General features: G+C 43.6%; 1 protein-coding gene and 1 non-coding gene across 2 annotated transcripts in view; one reads left to right on the top strand and one right to left on the bottom strand.

The window, feature by feature from the left end:
- The window catches only part of APMAP (adipocyte plasma membrane associated protein), a 38070-nt gene that overhangs the window by 3469 nt on the left and 13035 nt on the right, over positions 1 to 21566 (top strand). The window contains exons 2-3 of the mRNA XM_026489301.4: positions 8123 to 8239; positions 12899 to 13014. Coding sequence (XP_026345086.2) covers positions 8123 to 8239; positions 12899 to 13014 — 233 coding nt within the window. The remainder of the gene's footprint in view (positions 1 to 8122; positions 8240 to 12898; positions 13015 to 21566) is intronic.
- LOC113247945 (U6 spliceosomal RNA) lies at positions 21089 to 21192 on the bottom strand. Its single transcript, XR_003313401.1, has one exon. It is a non-coding gene; the product is annotated as a U6 spliceosomal RNA (small nuclear RNA).

The raw sequence follows: 21566 nt of genomic DNA, 5'->3' as shown, positions 1-21566 counted from the left end.
TACAGAGGATTTTGCAAAACGAGGCTGAGCTGACAGTTATTGCCAACTCCTGTTGCATCACCATGATTCCTCTCTTGGCCTTAGAAATGTAGGAAATTTCAGGGTGCAGATGTCCTCAAGGAAGTGAACATCACTTTGGGCTCTTCCAAGAGATTGGAGCAAACAAATTGATTTCCCACAGTTCATCTGGAAGGGAAGTTGCCAGCCTTCCTGGGTGTGTCAGCACAGATTGGAGAAGAGAATATCATGGGAATGTGCAGCAGTTTGTCAGTGAAAATGGGTAGGGATAAATGGAGTGCCCTTTATTTAAGTTAACGTGAGGCAGGTGTGCAGAGGCAGGGGGCAAACAGAGGAAAGGCAGAATTATAGGTGACTGTGAGTTTGTAGGAATGAACCTTGGGCCAAAATAAATGTGCCCAGAGCTTGGGTAGAGAAGTCCCACTGCCAGACAGTCACAGACTCAGATGCCTCCAGGAGAGCAGTACTCCTGCTATCTGTCATTTATGGAGCGCTTTTCTTGTTTCGGACTCTGGTCTTGGCACTGCACATACATCCGTCACTTGGTTTAGTTCTTATAAAATCCTGATGTGGTAAGGTCTGTAGCAGGTGTGGGGCCAGGAGAAGAGGAGCTTTGTGTGTCTCTCTGAAGAGTGGAGAGCCCTGTGCACCGGCTCTGAAGCCTTAGGTTTCCTAGATCTCTGCTTTTTCAAGAGAAGCTGGAAACCCAGATTTTTATGTGAAATCTCCTTGTTTTTCAGTTATGGCAATTAAAGCCATTTTGTGGAGTGACAGTTATGGTTTAGACTAGAGCTTTGCTTTGAGCTCTGGGCACCACATTTTATGGAGAATTTTGACAAACTCTGAGACAACTGGGAAAGTTCTGCAAGCCACACCAGCTGAGGGACTCCTGCGGGACTGGGGATGCTTTGCCCATGAAAGGTGGTGTGATCACGGACATCCAGGAGGTCAAGGGTTTGCTCCTCCCGAGGGCACACATCTGGGCCCAGTCAGTGCAAGCAAAGGGAAAGTGTCTTTCTTAGAACATGTTGCGTGACCCGAGCATCCATTGTCCCCCAAGTAAAAGAATTAGGGAACTGCTGTATGCTGTAGCCTTCACGGACATCCGCCCTGCACACTGGCTGGCACTTCTCTGGGCATCAGGGCCTGTGAGATCTGCCCCTGGCTGTGGGCTGGACCTATTCCACCAGATTCCCCTCGCTCACCGTGTGTCAGCTTGCCTACCTGCCATGGCCATTCTGTCTCTGTGGCCAAGGTTTGGGAAAGGGGGCTTAAAGTTAAACAAACCCCTTAAAGTATGTATTCTTCACTCATGCCAAGTTCTTGTTGAGTCCTACTGTGTTACCTCTGCTTGCATTGCTCTGCCCCAGGTATTTGATTTTTTCCCACCTTCACTGAAGTCTCCGTTCAGAGGTCATCTGCTTTGACCCCTGTGTGTGGCCAGCGCCCCCCCCCCCCCCCATCCTGCTGTATTTTTCTTCATTGTATTTGTCACTGTCTGGTATCTGCTTATTTACTAGAATATGCAGAGGGCACGAGACTTTATTTATTGCTCTCCTCTCAGGGCCTTGGATAGTACTTGGCACATGTGTGTAGTTGATTATTAAATGCTGTATGTGAAGGATTAAATGAGCTGAGGCTGTGCTGTCTGATATGGTAGTCACTTGTCATATGTAGCTATTGAAACTAATTGGACTAATATTAAAAATTCAGTTCCTCATTTGTACTGTGTAGGGAGTTTGAGGGGTTTGGGGGCTGATCAAGGAAAAAGATAGGAATATGAGGTGGCAGTGGCTCACATGAGCTTTATTGGGTGACACTTGGACAGGGTTGCATGTGGGACCAGTCTCTCATGGCAGGAGACAGGGCCACAGTCTAGAACAAGAGGGGAGTGAGGGGGAAGGAGAGGGGCCTCCTCTGTCTAGATGAGTCCCTGGTTCAGAGAGCTCCAGGGGCAGCAGCTGCAGCTCAGGGCCTTAAAACTTCCGGGCCCTGTCTTATCAGTGGGTAACTGCTGTTGGTGAGGTTTACAGAGTATGCAAAGCAGGCAGACTCTAAAAGACTAAAAATTTGCTTGTTTGGCTATTTTTAAAAGTTTGAGTGTGGTGCTGATGGGCCTTTGGAGCTAATGGGTCTTACAGCCTGCAGTGAAGAAATAAAACAACGTAGGGCCATACGTAGTGGCTGTCTTTGGCTCATTTAGGTAACATGCTAGCCGCATTCCAGGTGCTCAGCTCCTGCGCGTAGCTAGTGGTTTCTGCATTTCTATCATTGTGGAGCATTGTGCAGAGTTCTGTTGAATAGCTACAGCTCAAGGAGTTTAAGTGGTTGTAAAACCTGACCACCGAACTTTCCAGTAGAGGCTGTGTCTCATGATCAGTCGGGGGATGTTGATGGACATCTGTCACCAGGTGGTGAGTTGGATGAGGTCAGTGGTATCCAGCTGCACATGAGGGACAACTGGGGAGCACGAGAAAAAGGGACCCTAGGCCCACACTGGCCTGCCCAATCAGAATTCCCGGGCCTTGTCTAAAGTTGCCCCAGTCATCTGGTGTAGCCAGTCCAGGGACTGGCCACCTTTGGGCGGCCTCTGAATTTTTCCTCAGCATTTTAGACAGTGATTGTCAGAGGCATTCTCTAGAACTCTGGCAAGGATTGGCTCCCAATTTCTGGCTTCCTTTCTAGCTGGAAGCACCCGCTTTCAGTCATGGCTGGACGTTTTCTTCTGAGGATCAGTGAGCCTTTTACTATTGTGTGAAGGGGAACCAGGTATTCAAGCGGGGTGTCACAATCTGTGAGTTGGATTACTAAATTAAGATTTAAAAAAAATGTAAGCTACAGTGTGGTATAGGAGACTTTACAGTACAGGAGTCTAAGACAAATGAGGATGTGTTTTATGTAGAATCGTGTTAGGTGAGGAAAAGGTGAAGTAGCACTTTGGCCAGAGGGTCACCACTTTTGTTGATGATAGCTCTGTGGTGAAAGATTTTACAATGCAGTTTGCCCTAAGGGACTGCACCTCCCCTGGGCTGGGGGAGGTGGGGGAGGAGTGATTAGTCAGCCCCTTTCAAGGACTCGGACTTCCTTGTTGGACCTTGCCCGAAGGATTTGTGCAGTGCAGCCACACCATGCGCCTTTACATTTGTCTCTCTTTGGGATTCTGCTTTTTTTTTAAATTTTTAAATTTTTATTTTATTATAATAATTTTTTTATTATATTATGTTAGTCATCATACAGTACATCCCTGGTTTTTGATGTAAAGTTCCATGACTCATTAGTTGCGAATAATACCCAGTGCGCCATGCAATACGTGCCCTCCTTACTACCCATCACCGGTCTATCCCATTCCCCCACCCCCCTCCCCTCTGAAGCCTTCAGTTTGTTTCCCAGAGTCCATAGTCTCTCATGCTTCATTCCCCCTTCTGATTACCCCCCCTTTCTTTATCCCTTTCTTCTCCTACCGATCTTCCTAGTTCTTATGTTCCATAGATGAGAGAAACCATATGATAATTGTCTTTCTCTGCTTGACTTACTTCACTTAGCATTATCTCTTCCAGTGGGATTCTGCTTGTAAAAGAACCACACAATCAGCCATTCCTGTCACTTGTACTTGTAACAGACCTGCTTTACCATATAGATACTTTGTTATTTCTGTTGTATTAAAAGACTTTCAGGCCACTTAAAGAAAATCACTTACTGGAGTTACAGTGTCCTAGCCTCAGAGTGGCACTTTGCATAGTTGGGTCATTGTCACTTTTTTTTTTTAATAAGATAAAATTCACATACCATAAAAGTCACCCATTTAAAAATTACAATTCAGTGGTTTTTAGTATATTCACAGAGTTTTTAAAGAATAACCACAATTTGGGGCGCCTGGGTGGCACGGCGGTTAAGCGTCTGCCTTCGGCTCAGGGCGTGGTCCCAGCGTTCTGGGATCGAGCCCCACATCAGGCTCCTCCGCTAGGAGCCTGCTTCTTCCTCTCCCACTCCCCCTGCTTGTGTTCCCTCTCTCGCTGGCTGTCTCTCTCTATGTCGAATTAACAAATAAAATCTTTAAAAAAAAAAAAAGAATAACCACAATTTAAGTTTAGAACATTTTTGTCACTGTTAACATTTTAAAAAATTGAGGTGAAATTCACATAATATAAAATTAACCGCTTTAGAGTAACGTTATACAGTTTAGTGATATCTAGTGTTGGGCAACACTTTCTAGTTTCAAAACTTTTTCATCACCCCGTAAAAACATCTTGTACCTATTAAGTAATCACTCCTTATTTCCTCCTCTCACCCAAATGTCTATCAGTGGATGAGTGGATACACCAGTTGTGATACAGGCATACCTCTGAGAAATTGTGTGTTCGGTTTCAGACCACTTTTATCTCAATAAAATGAATCAGATGAAGTTTTTGGTTTCCCAGTGCATAGAGAAGTTGTGTTTATACTATACTGTAATCTGTTAAGTGTGCAGTAGCATTATGTCTAGAAAAACAATGTACATACCTTTACCTTAAGTTAAATACTTTATTGTCTAAAAATGCTAACCATCATCTAAGCTTTAGCAAGTCGTAATCTTTCCGCTGGTCTTGCCTCAGTGTTGGCGGCTGCTGACTGATCAGGGTGGTGGTTGCTGAAGGCTGGGGTGGCTGTGGCCGTTTCTTAAAATAAGACAAATTTAACACATCGATTGGCTCTTCCTTTCACAGTTTCTCTGTAGCAGGTGATGCTGCTGATAGCAGTGATAGAACTTCTTTCAAAATTGTAATCAGTCACTTCAAAATCTGCCACAGCTTTATCAACTAAGTTTATGTGCTATTCTAATTCTTTTGTTGTCATTCCAAGAATCTTCACAGCCTCTTCACCAGGAGTAGATCCCATCTCAAGAAACCACTCTCTTGGCTCGTCTATAAGAACCAACTCCTCATCTGTGGAAGTTGTATCATGAGATGCAGCAACTCAGCCACATCTTCAGGCTCCGCTTCTGATTCTAGTTCTCTTGCTGTTTCCACCACATCTGCAGTTACTTCCCACTGAGGTCTTGAACCTTCAACCTGTAAAAAAAAATATGCAATGTCTGTGAAGCACAGTAAAATGCGGTATGCCTGTATATACATATTATGGAGCCACGAAAAGGAATGAAGTACTGATACGTACTACAGCCTGGACGAACCTCAAAACAAATGCTGAGTGAAAGGAGCCATTCATGGAGGTCACATATATATGAATCGTCCAGAATAATGTCATGATTAAGTTGTGCTGCGTTTTTCAAACCCCGGCTCTGAGGGCTCTAGGTCTAGGCATCCTCTCCCCGTCCACTTGTCCATGGCAGGTGGTGCTTAATGGTGACTGCAGCCTTAGAGTCAGACCCGGCCCTCAGTCGTGCTCTTCCAGTTCTGGCTGTGGGCTGTGGGCCCACTTGTCTTTCTCTGACCACTTTTCTCTTTGGAAAGTAGAGAGATACATAGTTCCACCTAGCTAGCTACCCACATAAAGTACATTACATGGCATTTCTTATTGTCACTGTTTTTATCATTCCTCTTTTCATGGCCCTTACTCCTTCCCCTGCTGCAGACCTCTCAGCAGGTTGCATCAGCCTGCTGTCATGTCGGGTGCATAGCTGGTCTATGCCGTACTTGCATTTTCACGCACTGTGCTCTTGCACCCTTGACTGGCATCTGTCAGTTGCTTTAGACGACTGCGTGGCCCTGGAGTTTGGAGACAGGGCTGGGAGGTGGAGGTTGGCCTGAAGTTTCCCTTCCTGGCTGCTGGTCCCCTTCCAGGAGCCTGGGCACCCTTGGCATCTTCCAGCCTGGTCTGTGGGGTGGACCACCTCCTTTCCCAGGTAGCAAAAGAGGTAAAGGCTGGTGACCTGGCATTTATGCCTGGGTACGGGTTGGGCTCTGAGCCCTGTATGAGTGAAGAGAAGGAAGTTGGGAATAAAATTCATTTTTTGGAGGATTATTAGAAGGAAGATAGATACAGAATAGGGTTCTCATTACCAAAGGGGGAAATGTCAAAGACAAAAGGAAGTGCTCAGTACTGCTCCCTATGCTGTCCTACTCTGGAAGAGAAAGGAGAAGCAGAGACCAGGCTGCAGCTTCCACTCCGCTTGGAAAGGGCCTTAGCTCAGCATCCTGGCTCATCATTTACAAGTCTGCTCTCCACATCGCTGCAGGACACATTATCGTAATAATCTGCTCTCCTCCAGTTTCCAATAACTTGTTCCTGACATCCTTCAGAGCCCTTACCACTGGCGTCTTCAGTGTCTGTCTGTTCCCAATGATTTAGGCACCCTCTGAGATGACAGACGTTTTCTCTTCCACGCTCCTCACTGCCTTCTGAGCCCTTGTTAGCAGAGTCTTTAACATCCATTTTTCTACTAGTCTGTTTAAGGAAATTTGGACATTTTCTGTCCTGCTTCTCAGTATTTTTCCTTCCTCTACCTGCTACTCGATTCCAAAGCTGCTTATACATGTTTAGGTATTTGTTTCAGCAGCACCCCACTTCTGGGCAGCAAAAATAGTTTAATTAGAAAACTGAATTAGTTTTCTAAGGCTGCCATGACAAATGACCACATACTTTTCATGGCTTAAACAACATCTCATTGGGTGAACTTGCAGTTCTGACTGTCAGCAGTCCTGGACAGTTCTTACTGTGGTGAGATCATGGTGTTGGCAGGACCGCGTTACTTTCTGGAGGCACTAGGGGAGAAGCTGTTTCCTGTCTGTTCAGACCGCTGGCGGGAGTCAGACACTCTTCAGTTGTGCTCCCCAGATGCCTGCAAGGTGCCATTCTATGAAAGCTGCTCCCTCTCGCCTCTTTTTCTTTCCCTTTGCCTTTCATTTCTACCCAGTAGAAACAGATGCTTTATTTTCTGCTATATTCATTTATTAAAATCATGCACGTTCAAATTGGGCAGGACTTTGAGGCTACAAAACCCTGTTTCATAGTGGGGAGCCCAGGGGCTTCATGTAAAGAAACCTGCCTGAAGTGGCGTAGCTGGCTGTTGGGAAAGTTAAGACCGGCTCTTAGGCCCCCACATCTCTGTGCTGTATCTGAAATCACGTTTATACAGCGGAAGACTAGCTTGTCAAAAGTCAAACAAAACACTGCCCTCAGTGAAGTGTTTGTTAAGTGTGAGTCTTGATATTTTTTCTTTAAGTCCACTTTTTTTTTTTTTTGGATAGAAAAGATTCTCCACCTTAGGAGCTCATGATTTTATTTGCTTAAAGTTAATCTTGATGTAAGTATATAATAAATTTGAATGCACTTAAAGCAAATAATGATCCAGTGAAGTAGCAAGAGGCTAAATGTGCTCACTTGTTTACCAGGTGAGTACTGATGTCTGGGAGGATCATTTGAGAGAGATTCTAGTTACCATTGGTCATTTGTCCAAAAACATCACACGAGATTCCCAAGGCAGCTTTTAGATCTTCACAAGGCGTCAGTAGTGATGACTTGGAACTGTGATTGTATAGATTCCTTGTAAGTAACTGTCAGTATCTCTCAGACCTCTACCAGGTAGAGAGCTGGGATTTGCTTTTGAGTTCTTGAAGGTGTGGTGTGATTGGCAAAATGATTGGAGAACTGGACGCTCAGCAAGTTGTTTTGTGTTCTCTTTGCTTCATGAATTTGTCTCTTTCTCTTTTATCCACCCAAGCTGGGAGCTTAGGGACCCACAGTACTGAGTGTTGCTGCTTTGAATCCATGTACCAGGAAATAGCGGCTTTTGGGAAACACGTCTTCTCTGTAGATGAGTGTGTTTGCATTACTTCATTCACCTCTTTTCCTCCATTTTTGTGTTTGTCAGTTCTTTAATTTGCTCTCTTTGAGACTATGCTAGAGGATTGAAGGTACAGCTTATCAGACTATCTGGCAAATAACTGATAAGCATTTCCCACACAGCTGGAAGATTAAAAAAAAGAACAGAGGCATGTTTGCCAATCATAGCAAACAGTCCTAAAGTTTCATCACAAGCCACAGAGGTCCGTGGTCTCACGGTGAGACCAGGCTAGAGGCCTGCTCCTGTTTGACAGGCTTTGAGACCAGCTGAGCTTGTCCAGGCTGAGCCTCTGCTGATTGCCTTTGTATAATCCATCTCTTGCAGCTCCTTTAGTGGCCGCGTGTTCCGAGTGACCTTCTTGATGCTGGCTGTCTCCCTCACCGTTCCCCTGCTCGGAGCCATGCTGCTGCTGGATTCTCCCATAGACCCACAGCCTCTCAGGTGAGCTGTCCCGGCCATTCTTGGGAGGGCTTGCTTGGCAAGGGTAGGGTGGGATAGTGTCTAGGGTAACAACAAACCAATTTGGTCTGAAAGGTAAGTTACTAGGAGAGAGAGAGATTTGTGATTTCTTTAGTGCCTGAGTTTTGTGTGGAATCAGATGTTACACAATATATGAATGGTATTGTTCATGATACGGTTTCAAAAACAAAACTGTATAAACACATATAAAACCCAGAAAAATCCCAAATAAGAGAAGCTTATGGGTTAATTAACCTGAATTCATTTGAAGTGGCAAAAGCACACACAAAGGTTAAGTTTAAGTTACCTAGTTTAAATTTTATAAGTACCAATTTTTCAAAAGCCTTGTAATTAGTATTCTGTTTTTCCTAAGTTACCTCTCATTGGTGGGCACCTGCAGTCCATTATAACTTGGAAAAAGTAGTATATACCTAGGCACCCTACGAAATGTATTCACATTTATAGATGTAGAGCCAGGCTGTTAATGCAGTGATGATTTATGACATCGATGTTGAGCTCATGCCAAAAGAGTTGTGCAATCTGGTTTGATAAGAAAATTCCCCTTTCCTCTTGAAACTTTCCAGAGAGGTGAAGCTTTTGGAAGTTTATTTTAAGTGAGTTTAAAAACTTCAGGCGAGAACTGTGTCCCATTATAGAATGAATATAACATTGAATAATGTGTTGGTGTTTTATAAATACAAATTAAGGCTTTATATTGGGCCTGATTCACTGAGAATGTATTCAGCATCTAGAACGCTTAAGGTAGGTACCCAGCTGAATACAGAGATATAAAGAGGACACAATTCTGACCTTAGATTGACATTTGTTTTTTTTTTTGTTTTGTTTTGTTTTTAAAGATTTTATTTATTTATTTGACAGAGATAGTGACAGCCAGCGAGAGAGGGAACACAAGCAGGGGGAGTGGGAGAGGAAGAAGCAGGCTCATAGCGGAGGAGCCTGATGTGGGGCTCGATCCCATAACGCTGGGTTCACGCCCTGAGCCGAAGGCAGATGCTTAACCGCTGTGCCACCCAGGCGCCCCTAGATTGACATTTGTATACAAGAATCCACTTTTTGTTGTTGGATTTCGAATTAGTAAAGGTACAAGGTGCTGTTAAAACATAATTAGCTTGCATAAGATTGAGATTGGGTGAAGGCCTAGGCATTCTAGACCCATGACAGTGTTGGCTTCTAATTTCTGGTGTGTTGATGGACCCCTCCATGTGTCTTTCTGGCTGAGCTGGGCCCAAGGGCATACTGGCTGTCCTGTCTGGGGGGGAGCTCCCAGGACACATTGTGGGGGATGGGGAGTCACTCTCTTGCTAATCCCTGTCAACATGTAGAAGGATGTGGCTCAACCCACCCAAATAGAAACTGACCTGGGGGTTTTTGGATAATCTAGTTGGCTAAGGTGGGAATGTGAACTGTGTCCACAGCTGGGGATCAAAACCTGGACTGGGGAGCTAGCCTTGGAGAAGAGCAGGAAAGTAGAAAGAGCAGGGGAACATGGAGCTTCAGTGACTGAAGACCTTTGATCTCAGTAAAGGTGAATTTATATGTGGAAAGAGTGAAGAAATTCAAAGGAAAGACAGGTGTGTGCTCCTGACCAGAAACCGAAAGGGAAAGTGGCCCACTAAGGATTTGAAGTTGTACACAGTGTGTTCTGTCTGTGGAATAAATGAGCCTCATGAGAAGGGAAGGGAGGAGAAGCCCAGAGAAGCCAGGGTGGCTGACAGGGATCTCGCCCGTGCTCAGACTTAGGAAGTGACTTGCTCAAAAATTGGAAGAGGCGACCCCAGAATGCAGAACAAAAGCAGAAGACTGGAGGAGGTAGAAGAACCAAAATGACCTGGGGTTTGGAGGAAAGTGCTAATGACAACAGCAAAAAGGGCTTCTTTCAAGCTCTGTTCAGAGCAAAAAGAGCAAGGAGGGGGGAAACACGCCGTCTGGAGCAGTCGGTGGTGCAGTATTGATGATGATGGGAGAGCAAGCTCCCAGCTTCTGCCGCACCTTTGTTCTCTCCACCAGCGGGTGTGGTGGGGAACAGGATCAGGCCAACTGGCCAGGTAGAAGGACGGCTGACGGAAGTGCCTCAGAGAGTCTGCCTCTGGTGTACATGACCTCCCAGGAGAGCTAATGCCACACTTAGCAATCGCCAAGAAATCGCAGAGAAAAATAAAGAGGGGTGCAGACCCCTCCAGAATGGATTATTATGCAGTTGGTTTCAGTTCTAGGGAGCAGTCACCAGGAAGGTTGTAGGGCTTTGTCAAAAACCTGCCATGCAAGGCAACCTTCTTCTTTGTTTGGAAGATGGGTGGACTGTGGTAGATAGGACATACATGACATCCTGATTTCTGGAGGATGTTGGTCAGTTCTTTCAGGATACATTTGACACATGGAGTTAATGGGATTTAATATGAGTTAGCAGGACTTGGGAGTTAACAGGGAGTTGATAAGAGTTTAGGAGTTCAAGGGCTTTAACAAGGGTCCACGTGGCCTGGCTGGCCTTCCTGAGGCCATTCTTCCTTGATGCTTCTGCTGCTCAGGCTGCAGGAGTCAGGGCCCTTTCTTGCTCATCCTGTGCATTTGCTCATACAAGTTTTCTTCTGGCCTCCCTATTAAGGTAATACTCAGGCTGCTTGCTGGCAGGGACGGTGCACGATGTACTGATTAGGTTGATGCTACAAACGTTTCTTGAGAACTTCCTTTGTGTAGGGAATCAGGCAAGGTCCAGGGACTGGGCAGAAAGGGGTGGCTAAGTATCAGGTATGCTGTCCTTTATGCCTGGGCTGTATATGCTTGTTTGTGTTGTTCGGTCTTCACATGCACCTTGGGAGGGCTGACCTTCCCCAGGGCAGAATTCGAACCCAGCTGTGTCCATCTCCATAGCCCAGGCTTTTCTCACCAAAGTATGTAGGTTGCAGCCCTGCTCTCTTCCTTTGGAAATAAAACTCCTAGTTAAACCAAGAGTGGTTTGTTTTTTGTTTTGTTTTGTTTTTGTTTTTGTTTTTAGAGCAAGTGAAAGCCATAGTTGGGAGGCAGGGTAGAGTGAAGGGGGGGTGGGAGAGTTTAATTCAGAGGAAATTTTGCTGTGTCGCAAGTACACACCTGACTCAGAGGAGGCAGTAGGAAGTGAAGTGCTCTGCTGGGAAGGGAGGGGTTGGGCAAGACGGAAGCATCTTCATCATTCCACAGCCTCAGCCACCCCTTCCCTCTTGGTTTTCCCACGCTGGTGGTCTGGCTAGGAAACTGCCCTGCTTAAGGGCAAAGTAGGGAAGGAATTGGGAGATATTGTCCCTCTCTGTTCCCTCCTTCCCTTCGTCCTCCCTCCCACAGTGTTTGTTGGGAGCCTCCTGTATGTCAGGTGCTCGAGATACAGCAGTGAAAAACACAAACAAATCCCTGATCTCATGGGCCATGCGTTCTAGTGGGGATAGATGTAATACATGTAACAGAGAAGTGAGAAGCCGCTAAGTGCTATAGAAAAAACAAAGTGGGGTAAGCGGTGGGGCTTTTGGGGGAGGTCTGGAGTATTATATTGGGTGGTCAGAGCAGGCCTCCTCTCAGGGAAAGGGCAGAGTACAGAGGAGCTAGTGCCAAGGATTTAAGGTGGGAGGTGCCTGTTAGATCAGGAACCAGCAGGGAGGGCCCTGGGGAGGGCAGAGTCAACAAGGGGGAGGGGACCTTGGAGAGGTGACTGGCCAGACTGCAAGGGGAAGGGCACCCTTGCAAGGCCATAGGCTCTGGCAGAAATGGGGCTGTTGCAGGGCTGTGAGAGCCTAACGCTGTGATCTGACTGTATTTCATAAGGCGCACGGTGGTGGGTTGAGGATATATACCGTAGGGAACAAGAGAGGAAGCGGGGGCGAGAAGATGGTGGCCTGGACCAGGGTGGTGGCAGAGGACATGGGGAGAAGGGCTTCAACCATGTCTGTCTTCTGAGGGTGCCACCAGCAGGATTTGAAGGCTGGGAAGGACCAGCAGAGAGGGAGGGTCCCTGGAGCTGAGTCTGTTGTCAGGGGAAGGGTCCAGGGTGCAGTGGAAGCTAGCTTCAGAGAGAAACCAGGCTGGGCCCTGAGAGGGACAGGCGGGAGGCAGAGCGCATCTGTGCTGGATGACGGGCTGGTGGCACCATGCCCAGGACAAACTCCTCACGCTTCTTCTTTCTTCTCTGTGAAGTAGGAAGCAAGGCTATCAGCTGTGAAACGTCAGCTCCACTCCCCTCTGTCTCAGTTGGATTTTAATAACTGGGCAGACACTGGGAGAATAAATGCCGGGGCCTGTGAATCAGAGGGTGGGAGGAGGTCTAACCTGTCCCCAGGCGTTGGACTGTGACTGGAGCTCAGGTAAGTGGAGGCCCCAGATGCTCTCTGTGATTACCCCAGATTACCCCCAGATGCTCAGGTGATTACCAAAGTTCTTGCATTAGCCATGATCATATTTTAATTTTTTTAATACTATGACCTTTTCTGATATCCTAGAATGGTGTTTTCTTTAACCTTTGTGTTTCTGGCAACTAAGGATGTTATTGCAACATGCCCTTTTTATCAAAGAATGGGGAGTTATGCATGAAGGTCCTCAGTAAACACTTTCTTCATGTATTTCTTATAGACAAATCCCTGTAATTGCATTATTTTACAGCTTCAAAGAACCCCCTCTCTTGCTTGGTGTTCTGCAACCAAATACGAAGTTACAACAGGCGGAAAAGCTGTTTGAAAATCAACTTATTGGGCCAGAGTCCATAGCAAATATTGGGGGTGAGTAAAGCCCTGGAACTTTAAGGTTCTCTGATGAGGGAATTCTGCCAGAGCAGCGCGATGCACCCTGCTCCTGGGTGGGGGCCCCTGGCTCTTCTCCTCAGCCGCAGATGCTCTGTGCTTGTCAAGCAGACACCCCTCGGCTCTGAGTTACAGGCCATTTCAGTGCTGGGTGGTTTTGAGTTCATGTCTGTGGAGCACTTTATTCTGCTCAAAGTGTCAGGCCCATTAAATTGAAAGGAAAAAGGAAAAATACACTGATGTTTAGCTCATTTATCAAAGGTAGGTATTACTTGATAGGACATTGTTTCTTCATTCAGTTTTTCTTTGCATAGATTCCATGAAAAGAATACAAATGAGGGGTACCTGGGTGGCTCAGTCGGTTGGGGGTTGGGCGTTTGCCTTCGGCCCAGGTCATGATCCCAGGGGCCTGGGCTCCCTGCTTAGCGGAGAGTCTGCTTCTCCCTTTTTCTCTCCCTCTGCCTGCTGCTCCCCCTGCTCATGCTCGGTCACTCTCTTTCAAATAAATAAATAAAATCTTAAAAGGAAAAAAAAAGAATACAAATGATTCTCAGTATTTCCACTGTTGTTTTGTTTTGTTTATTTTGTTTGAAGCTGACTTTGGTGGGTATGTTTAAGGGTAACTTAACTATCTGCTTCAGACTTGCCCAAACCTAAGAACTAGACATGGGTCTGGTTCTGTCTTGAGTCTCTAGCCACTAGGCATCTTCTGCCTTTTAGAATGAAGATTAAGCTCAGGTATCAAGACACAGTTAATGAGCAGTTGAAGAACTGAAAATGGCATGAGGATTTCTGAGCAGCTTACTGTGGCAGGCCGCCCTCATTCTGCAGTACGGTGTGCTCCCGCGGCCCCCGTCCTGCAGTACGGTGTGCTCCCGCGGCCCCCGTCCTGCAGTATGGTGTGCTTCCGCGGCCCTCGTTCTGCAGTATGGTGTGCTTCTGTGAAGCAGTGGTAGCCTCCTGCCTCCCATGTGCTGCTTCACTTTGGGCAGTCCCCCAGTGGCACAGACCACTTCTCTTTCCCCTGCTATTGGATGTGGGACCCAAATCTGGTGCATTTCTGCAACTGTTGGTTTGTTTGGCTGACATTCAAAATTGTAAGAGCGTTAGGCCTTTCATGATAGAACCTCGTGTTTCTCTTCAAAAGACTTTGACGTTTATTAATCACAAATTTTATTTTTTGGGTGAAAAACCAAATTGATATTTAAAACTGGAACTCCAAGGAGTTAGTGATCTTTTTTGTTATCTTTCAAAGGGAATGTTTCTTTTGTTCCCTCCCTTTCCTCTTGGGCTGACACTTCATTGCTCTGTGGCACCAGGGCTTGCCTTTTTCCCTTAAAGGAGTTGGCTATTCTCTCTGTGACATTTCTGGTTAGGCACAGTGGGGGTTTGCTACCCCCCTGTAGGTGTGAACCACAGGGATGTCCCCAGGGAGCCACTGCTTCCCAGCTTCATTTGGAAGTTGTCCTGGGGGATGGCTGGCATGTAGCTGACAGTGGAGGGAGGCACTTGCCTCAGGAGGGTGCGGGGAAGACTTATCACCAATTAACATGCTTTAATTTTTTAAAATAGATTTTATTTCTTAGAGCATTTTAGAGTCAGAGCAAAATGAAGAGGAAGGTACAGAGATTTATCATATACCTTCCCCCCTCCCACCAGCACATATACACAGCCTCTTCTGTCATCAGAGTGGAACATGTGTTACAATAGATGAACCTACAGTGACGTGTCATTACGACCTGGAGGCCATGGTTTACCTTAGGTCTCACTCTTGGTGTTACGTATTCTATGGGTTTGGACAAATGTACGAATGATGTGCATCCACCATTATCATATCATACAGAGTAGTTTCAGTGCCCTAGAAATCCCCCCAAATCCTCTGGGCTCCACCTGTTTATCCTTACCCACCCCGCAACCTCTGGCAGCACTGATCTTTCTATTGTCTCCATAGTTTTGCCTTTTTCAGAATGTCATAGAATTGGAATCATGTAGCATGTAGCCTTTTCAGATTGGCTTCCTTCACTTATTAATATGCATTTAAGGTTCCTCCATGTCTTTTCATGGCTTCACAGCTCATTCCTTTTTCTTGCTGAGTAATACTCCATGTGTGAATGTACCAGTTCATCCATTTACCTACTGAAGGACATCTTGGTTACTTCCAATTTTTGGCAACTATGAATAAGGCTGCTATAAACATCCACGTGCAGGTTTTTGTGTGGACTTATGTTTTCAGCTCATTTGGGTAGATACCAAGGAACACAATTGCTGGGTTGTAAGAATATATTTAGTTTTATAAAAAACCGTCAGACTGTCTTCCAAAATGGCTGCACCATTTTACATTCTGACCAGCGGGGAATGAGAATTCCTGTTGCTCTACATCTTCGTCAGCATTTGGTGTTGTCTGTGTTTTAGGTTTTTGGCCCTTCTAATAGGTGCGTAGTGGTATTTCATTGTTTCAATTTACAATATAATGAGCATCTTTTCATATGCTTATTTTCTATTTGCGTATCTTCTGTGGTGAGGTATCTAACCTTTTGGCCATTTAAAAAATTAGGTTCATGTTCTTATTGTTGATTTTAAGAATGCTTTGTATATTTTGGATAAGAGTCCTTTTATCAGATGTATATTTTGCAGATATTTTCTCCCAGTCTGTGGCTTGTTTTCTAATTCTCCTTACAGTGTCTTTCACAGAACAGAAGTTTGTTTTAATGAAGTCCAACTTAACAGTTATTTTCTTCATGAATTATGCCTTTACTGTTGTATCTAAAAAGTCATCACTACACCCAAAGTCACCTAAATTTTCTCTTATGTTCTCCTCTAGGAGTTTTATACTTTTGCGTTTTACATTCAGGTCTATGATCCATTTTGAGTTAACCGTCGTGAAGGATGTAATGTCTGTGTCTAGATTCATTTTTTACATGTGGCTGTTAGTTGTTTCAGCACTATTTGGGGAAAATACAATCTTTGGTCCATTGTATCACAATATATTATATAGGATTGCATTGTGACGCATCAGTTGACTAATTTATGTGGGTCTGTTTCTGGACTATATTCTGTTACATGGGACTATTTTTCTAATTCTTTTGCCATTACCACAATGTCTTGGTTACTGTAGCATTACAGTAAGTCTGGAAGTCAAGTGGTGTTATACCTCTGACTTTGTTCTTCTTTAATATTGTGTTGGCCATTCTGGATCTTTTCCTTCTCCATATGAACATTAGAATCAGTTTCAGGATATACACAAAATAACTTGCTGGGATTTTGATTGCGATTGCTTTGAATCTGTGAATCAAGTTGGGAAGAACTGACCTTTTCACAATATTGAAATTTCCTATCCATGAACGTGGGATATCTTTCCATTTATTTAGTTTTTTGATTTCTTTCATTGGAATTTTATAGTCTTCCTCATATAGATCTTGTACATATTTTGCTATATTTATACCTAAATATTTTATTCTTTTGGGTGCAAATGTAAATGCTATTCTGTTTTTAATTTTAAATTTCACCTGTTCATTGCTGGTATATAGGGAAGTAATTGACTTTTGCATATTATCCCTGAATCCTGAAACCTTGCCATAATCACTTATTAGTACTAGGAGTTTTTTTGTTGTTGTTGATTCTTTGGGATTTTTTTTTTTATAATAATTTTTTATTATCTTATGTTAGTCACCATACAGTATATCCCTAGTTTTTGATGTAAAGTTCCATGATTCATTACTTGCATATAACACCCAGTGTACCATGCAATACGTGCCCTCCTTAATACCCATCACCAGCCTATCCCAATCCCCCACCGCCCTCCCCTCTGAAGCCCTCAGTTTGTTTCCAATTCTCTACAAAGACAATCATATCATCTGTGACAAAGACAGATTTATTTCTTCTTTCTCAATCAGTATACCTTTTATTTCCTTCTCTTATTGCATTTACCAGGACTTCTAGTACAGTATTGTGAAGGAATGGTGGGGGGGGACATTCTTGCTTTTGTTCCTCATCTTAGTGGGAAAGCTTCCAAGTTTGTCACCAATAATTATGATGTTAGCTGTAGGTATTTTGTAGATGTTCAAGTTGAGGAAGTGCCTTTCTATTCCTAATTTGCTAAAAGTTTTTATCATGAATAAGTGTTGGATTTTGTCACATGCTTTTCTGCATCTATAGATTGGATCATGTGATTTTTCTCTAACCTGTTGATATTATAGATTACTTAAGTGATTTTCTTTCTTTTTTTTTAAAGATTTATTTATTTATTTGAGAGAGAGCACGAGCAGGGGGTGGGGGTGGGACGAGGAGAGGCAGAGGGAGATGGAGAAGCAGGCAGGAGGGAGGAGCAGGGAGCTCCGACATGGGGCTTGATCCCAGGACCCTGGGATGACCTGAGGTGAAGGCAGATGTTTAACCAACTGAGCCACCCAGGTGCCCCAGATTTTCACATTTGTGTTCATGAGAGATCTTGATCTGTAGTTTTTTGCAATAACTGACTCATTTTGGCATTAGACTAATGCTGGCTTCATAGAATAAGTTAGGAAGTAGTCCCTCTTCTTCTATTTTCTGGAAGAGATTGTAGGAATTGGTGTCATTTCTTCATTAATTGTTTGGTAGAATTCATCAGTGAACCCATTGGTGAAAGCCTTACGGTTTTTCTGTTTTGGAAGGCATTTCTTCAATAGATACAGGCCTATTCAAATAGTCTATTTCTTCTTCTGTGAGTTTTGGCTGATTGTGTTTTTCAAAATATTGGTTTATTTCATCTAGGTTACCAAATTTGTGAGCATACAGCTGTTTATGATATTCCTTTATTATCCTTTTGTGTCCATGGGGTCTGTAGGGATATTCTGTTTTTCATTTTTTATATTGGTAATTTATGTCTCCTCTTTTGTTTTTTCTCCCCCCCCCTTTTTTTTACTGTTATGATATGTTAGTCACCGTACACTACATCATTAGCTTTTTTTTTTCAAAGATTTTTATTTATTTATTCGACAGAGATAGAGACAGCCAGCAAGAGAGGGAACACAAGCAGGGGGAGTGGGAGAGGAAGAAGCAGGCTCATAGCGGAGGAGCCTGATGTGGGGCTCGATCCCACAACGCCGGGATCACGCCCTGAGCCGAAGGCAGACGCTTAACCACTGTGCCACCCAGGCGCCCCTACATCATTAGCTTTTGATGTAATGTTCCATGATTCATTGATTGCATGTAACACCCAGTGCACCATGCAATATGTGCCCTCCTTTATACCCATCACTGGCCTATCCCATTCCCCAACCCCCCTCCCCTCTAAAGCCCTCAGTTTGTTTCCCAGAGTCCATAGTTCATGGTTCGTCTCCCCCTCTGTTTCCCCCCCTTCATTTTTCACTTCCTTCTCCTAATGATCTCCCCGCTATTCTTCATGTTCCACAAATAAGTGAAACCATATGATAATTGTCTTTCTCTGCTTGACTTATTTCACTCAGCATAATCTTCCCCAGTTCCATTCATGTTGATGCAAATGTTGGGTAATCATCCTTTCTGATGGCTAATATTCCATTGTATATATAGATCACATCTTCTTTACCCATTCCTCTGTTGAAGGGCATTTCAGTTCCTTCCATGGTTTGGTTATTATGGACATTGCTGCTATGAACATTGGGGTGCATATGGCCCTTCTTTTCACTACATCTGTATCTTTGGGGTAAATACCCAGTAGTGCAGTTGCTGGGTCATAGGGTAGCTCAATTTTTAACTTTTTGAGGAACCTCCACACTGTTTTCCAAAGTGGCTGTACTATACTACAGAGCTGTGATCACCAAGACAGCATGGTACTGGTACAAAAACAGACCCATAGATCAGTGGAACAGAATAGAGACTCCAGAAATGGATCCTCAATTCTGTGGTCAACTAATCTTCGACAAAGCAGGAAAAAACATCCAATGGAAAAAAGACAGTCTCTTCAATAAATGGTGCTGAGAAAATTGGATAGCCACATGCAGAAGAATGAAGCTTGATCACTCTCTCACAACATACACAAAGATAAGCTCCAAATGGATAAAAGACCTCGATGTGAGACAGGAATCCATCAAAATCCTAGAGGAGAGCATAGGCAGCAACCTCTACGACATCGGCAACAGCAACCTCTTTCATGACACATCTCCAAAGGCAAGGGAAACAAAAGCAAAAATGAAGTTTTGGGACTTCATCAAGATAAAAAGCTTCTGCACAGCCAAGGAAACAGTCAACAAAACAAAGAGGCAGCCCACGGAATGGGAGAAGATATTTGCAAATGACACTTCAGATAAAGGGCTGGTATCCAAGATCTACAAAGAACTTCTCAAGCTCAACAACAAAAAACAAATAAACAAATCAAAAAATGGGCAGAAGATATGAACAGACACTTTTCCAATGAAGACATACAAATGGCTAACAGCACATGAAAAAATGTTCAAAATCATTAGCCATCAGGGAATTCAAATTAAAAACCACAGTGAGATACCACCTTATGCCAGTCTCTTTTGATTTCTTGTTTTCAGTTTCATTGATATCTGCTCTAATTTTTATTATTTCTTTCTTCTGTTTACCTTGGGTTTACTTGGCTCTTCTTTTTCTAGTTTCCTAAGATGAATGCTAAGATGATTGATTTTAGATCTTCCTTCCTAATATATGCATTCAATGCTATAAATTTCTCTCTAAGCAATGCTTTCACTGCATCCCACAGATTTTGAGAAGTTGTATTTTCATTTTATTTTGTTCAAAATGTTCTTTATTTTCTCTTGAGATTTCTTCTTTGACCTGTGAATTATTTAGAAGTGTGTTACTCTTCCAAGAATTTCAGGATTTTCCAGCCATCTTTCTGTATTGATTTGTATTTTAATTCCATTGTGGTCTGAGAGCAATGTATGATTTCTGTTCTTTTAAATCTGTTAAGTTGTGTCTCATGGCCCAGATTGTGGTCTGTCTTGCTGAATGTTCCATGTGAGCTTGAGACAAATGTGTATTTTGCTGTATTTGGATGAGCAGTTGATAGATGTCGGTTGTATCCAGTTGATCAATGGTGCTATTGTGTTCAACTATGTCCTTATGGATTTTCTGTCTTTAGAACTTGTTCATTTCTTTTTTTTTTTTTTTTAAAGATTTTATTTATTTATTTGACACAGAGAGAGAGCCAGTGAGAGAGGGAACACAAGCAGGGGGAGTGGGAGAGGAAGAAGCAGGCTCCCAGCAGAGCAGGGAGCCCGATGTGGGGATCGATCCCAGGACCCTGGGTCATGTCATGAGCCGAAGGCAGACGGTTAACACTGAGCCACCCAGGCGCCCCAGAACTCTTCCATTTCTGATAGATGCTGAAGTCTTCAACTCTTATATTTATCTATTTCTCCTTGTATTTCTATCAGCGTTGCTTCATGGAGTTTGATGATTCGTTATCAGGCACATACACATTAAAGCTTGTTATGTATTCTTGGAAGATTGACCACTTATTATGTGTAATGTTCTTCTTTATCCCTGATAATGTTCTTTTCTCTAAAGTTGGCTCTGAGATTAAAATAGCTACTTTCTTTTGATCAGTGTTGGCATGGTATAGCTTCTTCTGTCCCTTTATTTTTAACCTGTGTGTGTCTTTATATTTAAAGGGGGTTTCTTATGGACAAAATATAGTTGGGTCTTGCTTTTTTATTTACTCTGAGAGTCTCTGTTTTTTTAATGGTATATTTAGACCACTGATGTTTAAAGTGATAATTGATATAGTTAGATTAATATTTACCACAGTTGTTACTGTTTTCTATTTGTTCCTTTGGTTTTTTGTTCCTATTTTTGTCTTCACTCTCCGCCTTCTACGGTTTTTTCATTTTGTTTTGTTTTGTTTTTTAGCATAGTTGACACACAGTGTTACATTAGCTTCAGGTGTACAACTTAGTGATTTTACAAGTTTATACATCATGCTATGTTCACCACAAGTGTAGCTACTTTTATAATTTTAACTGACCATTTTATATGATTCCATTTTGTCTTCTTGCTTAGCAAATCAGTTATGCTTTTTCTAAAAAAAATTGTGTCAATAGTTGCCCTAGAGTTTGCCCATATACATTCAAAAACTATGGAATGTTTCACGAATTTGCATGTCATATTTGTGCAAGGGCCATGGTAATCTCTCTGTTGTTCCAATTGTAGTACATGGGCTGATGAACTGAGCACTTAATGTGCTTTAGTTTTATCCTGAGGGACTTCTTCACAGTTCTTCCCCTTTAGTGGAATATAATCAGTGTGAGCAGCAGACATTGACCTGAGGCAGACATGAACACATGTCCCTGACTGCTGAGGGTTAGCCTGAGAGTCCGTGCTCTTTGGAGAGTGGAAAATCCTCACGTTTTTTTCACTGACTGGTGTCTGTTGTGCCTTTGCTCCAATGTCAGGTTCGAGCCCATGTGCCAGTGCCCCAGGCCCCCATGGTTTTATCACTGCTTGCTTTAAGGACTTTTTAAGGACCCAGACATCACTTTTCCTTCATCTTCAAAGTTGCCATTTTCTTTCTAGAGATGAAAAATACAAACAAGCCGTTTCTGCTGTAG

Source organism: Ursus arctos, unplaced genomic scaffold (assembly GCF_023065955.2).
Source record: "Ursus arctos isolate Adak ecotype North America unplaced genomic scaffold, UrsArc2.0 scaffold_16, whole genome shotgun sequence".
Classification (NCBI taxonomy): Eukaryota; Metazoa; Chordata; class Mammalia; order Carnivora; family Ursidae; genus Ursus; species Ursus arctos.
The sequence above is the reverse complement of the archived record's forward strand: the minus strand, read 5'-3'. Positions and strand labels throughout refer to the sequence as shown.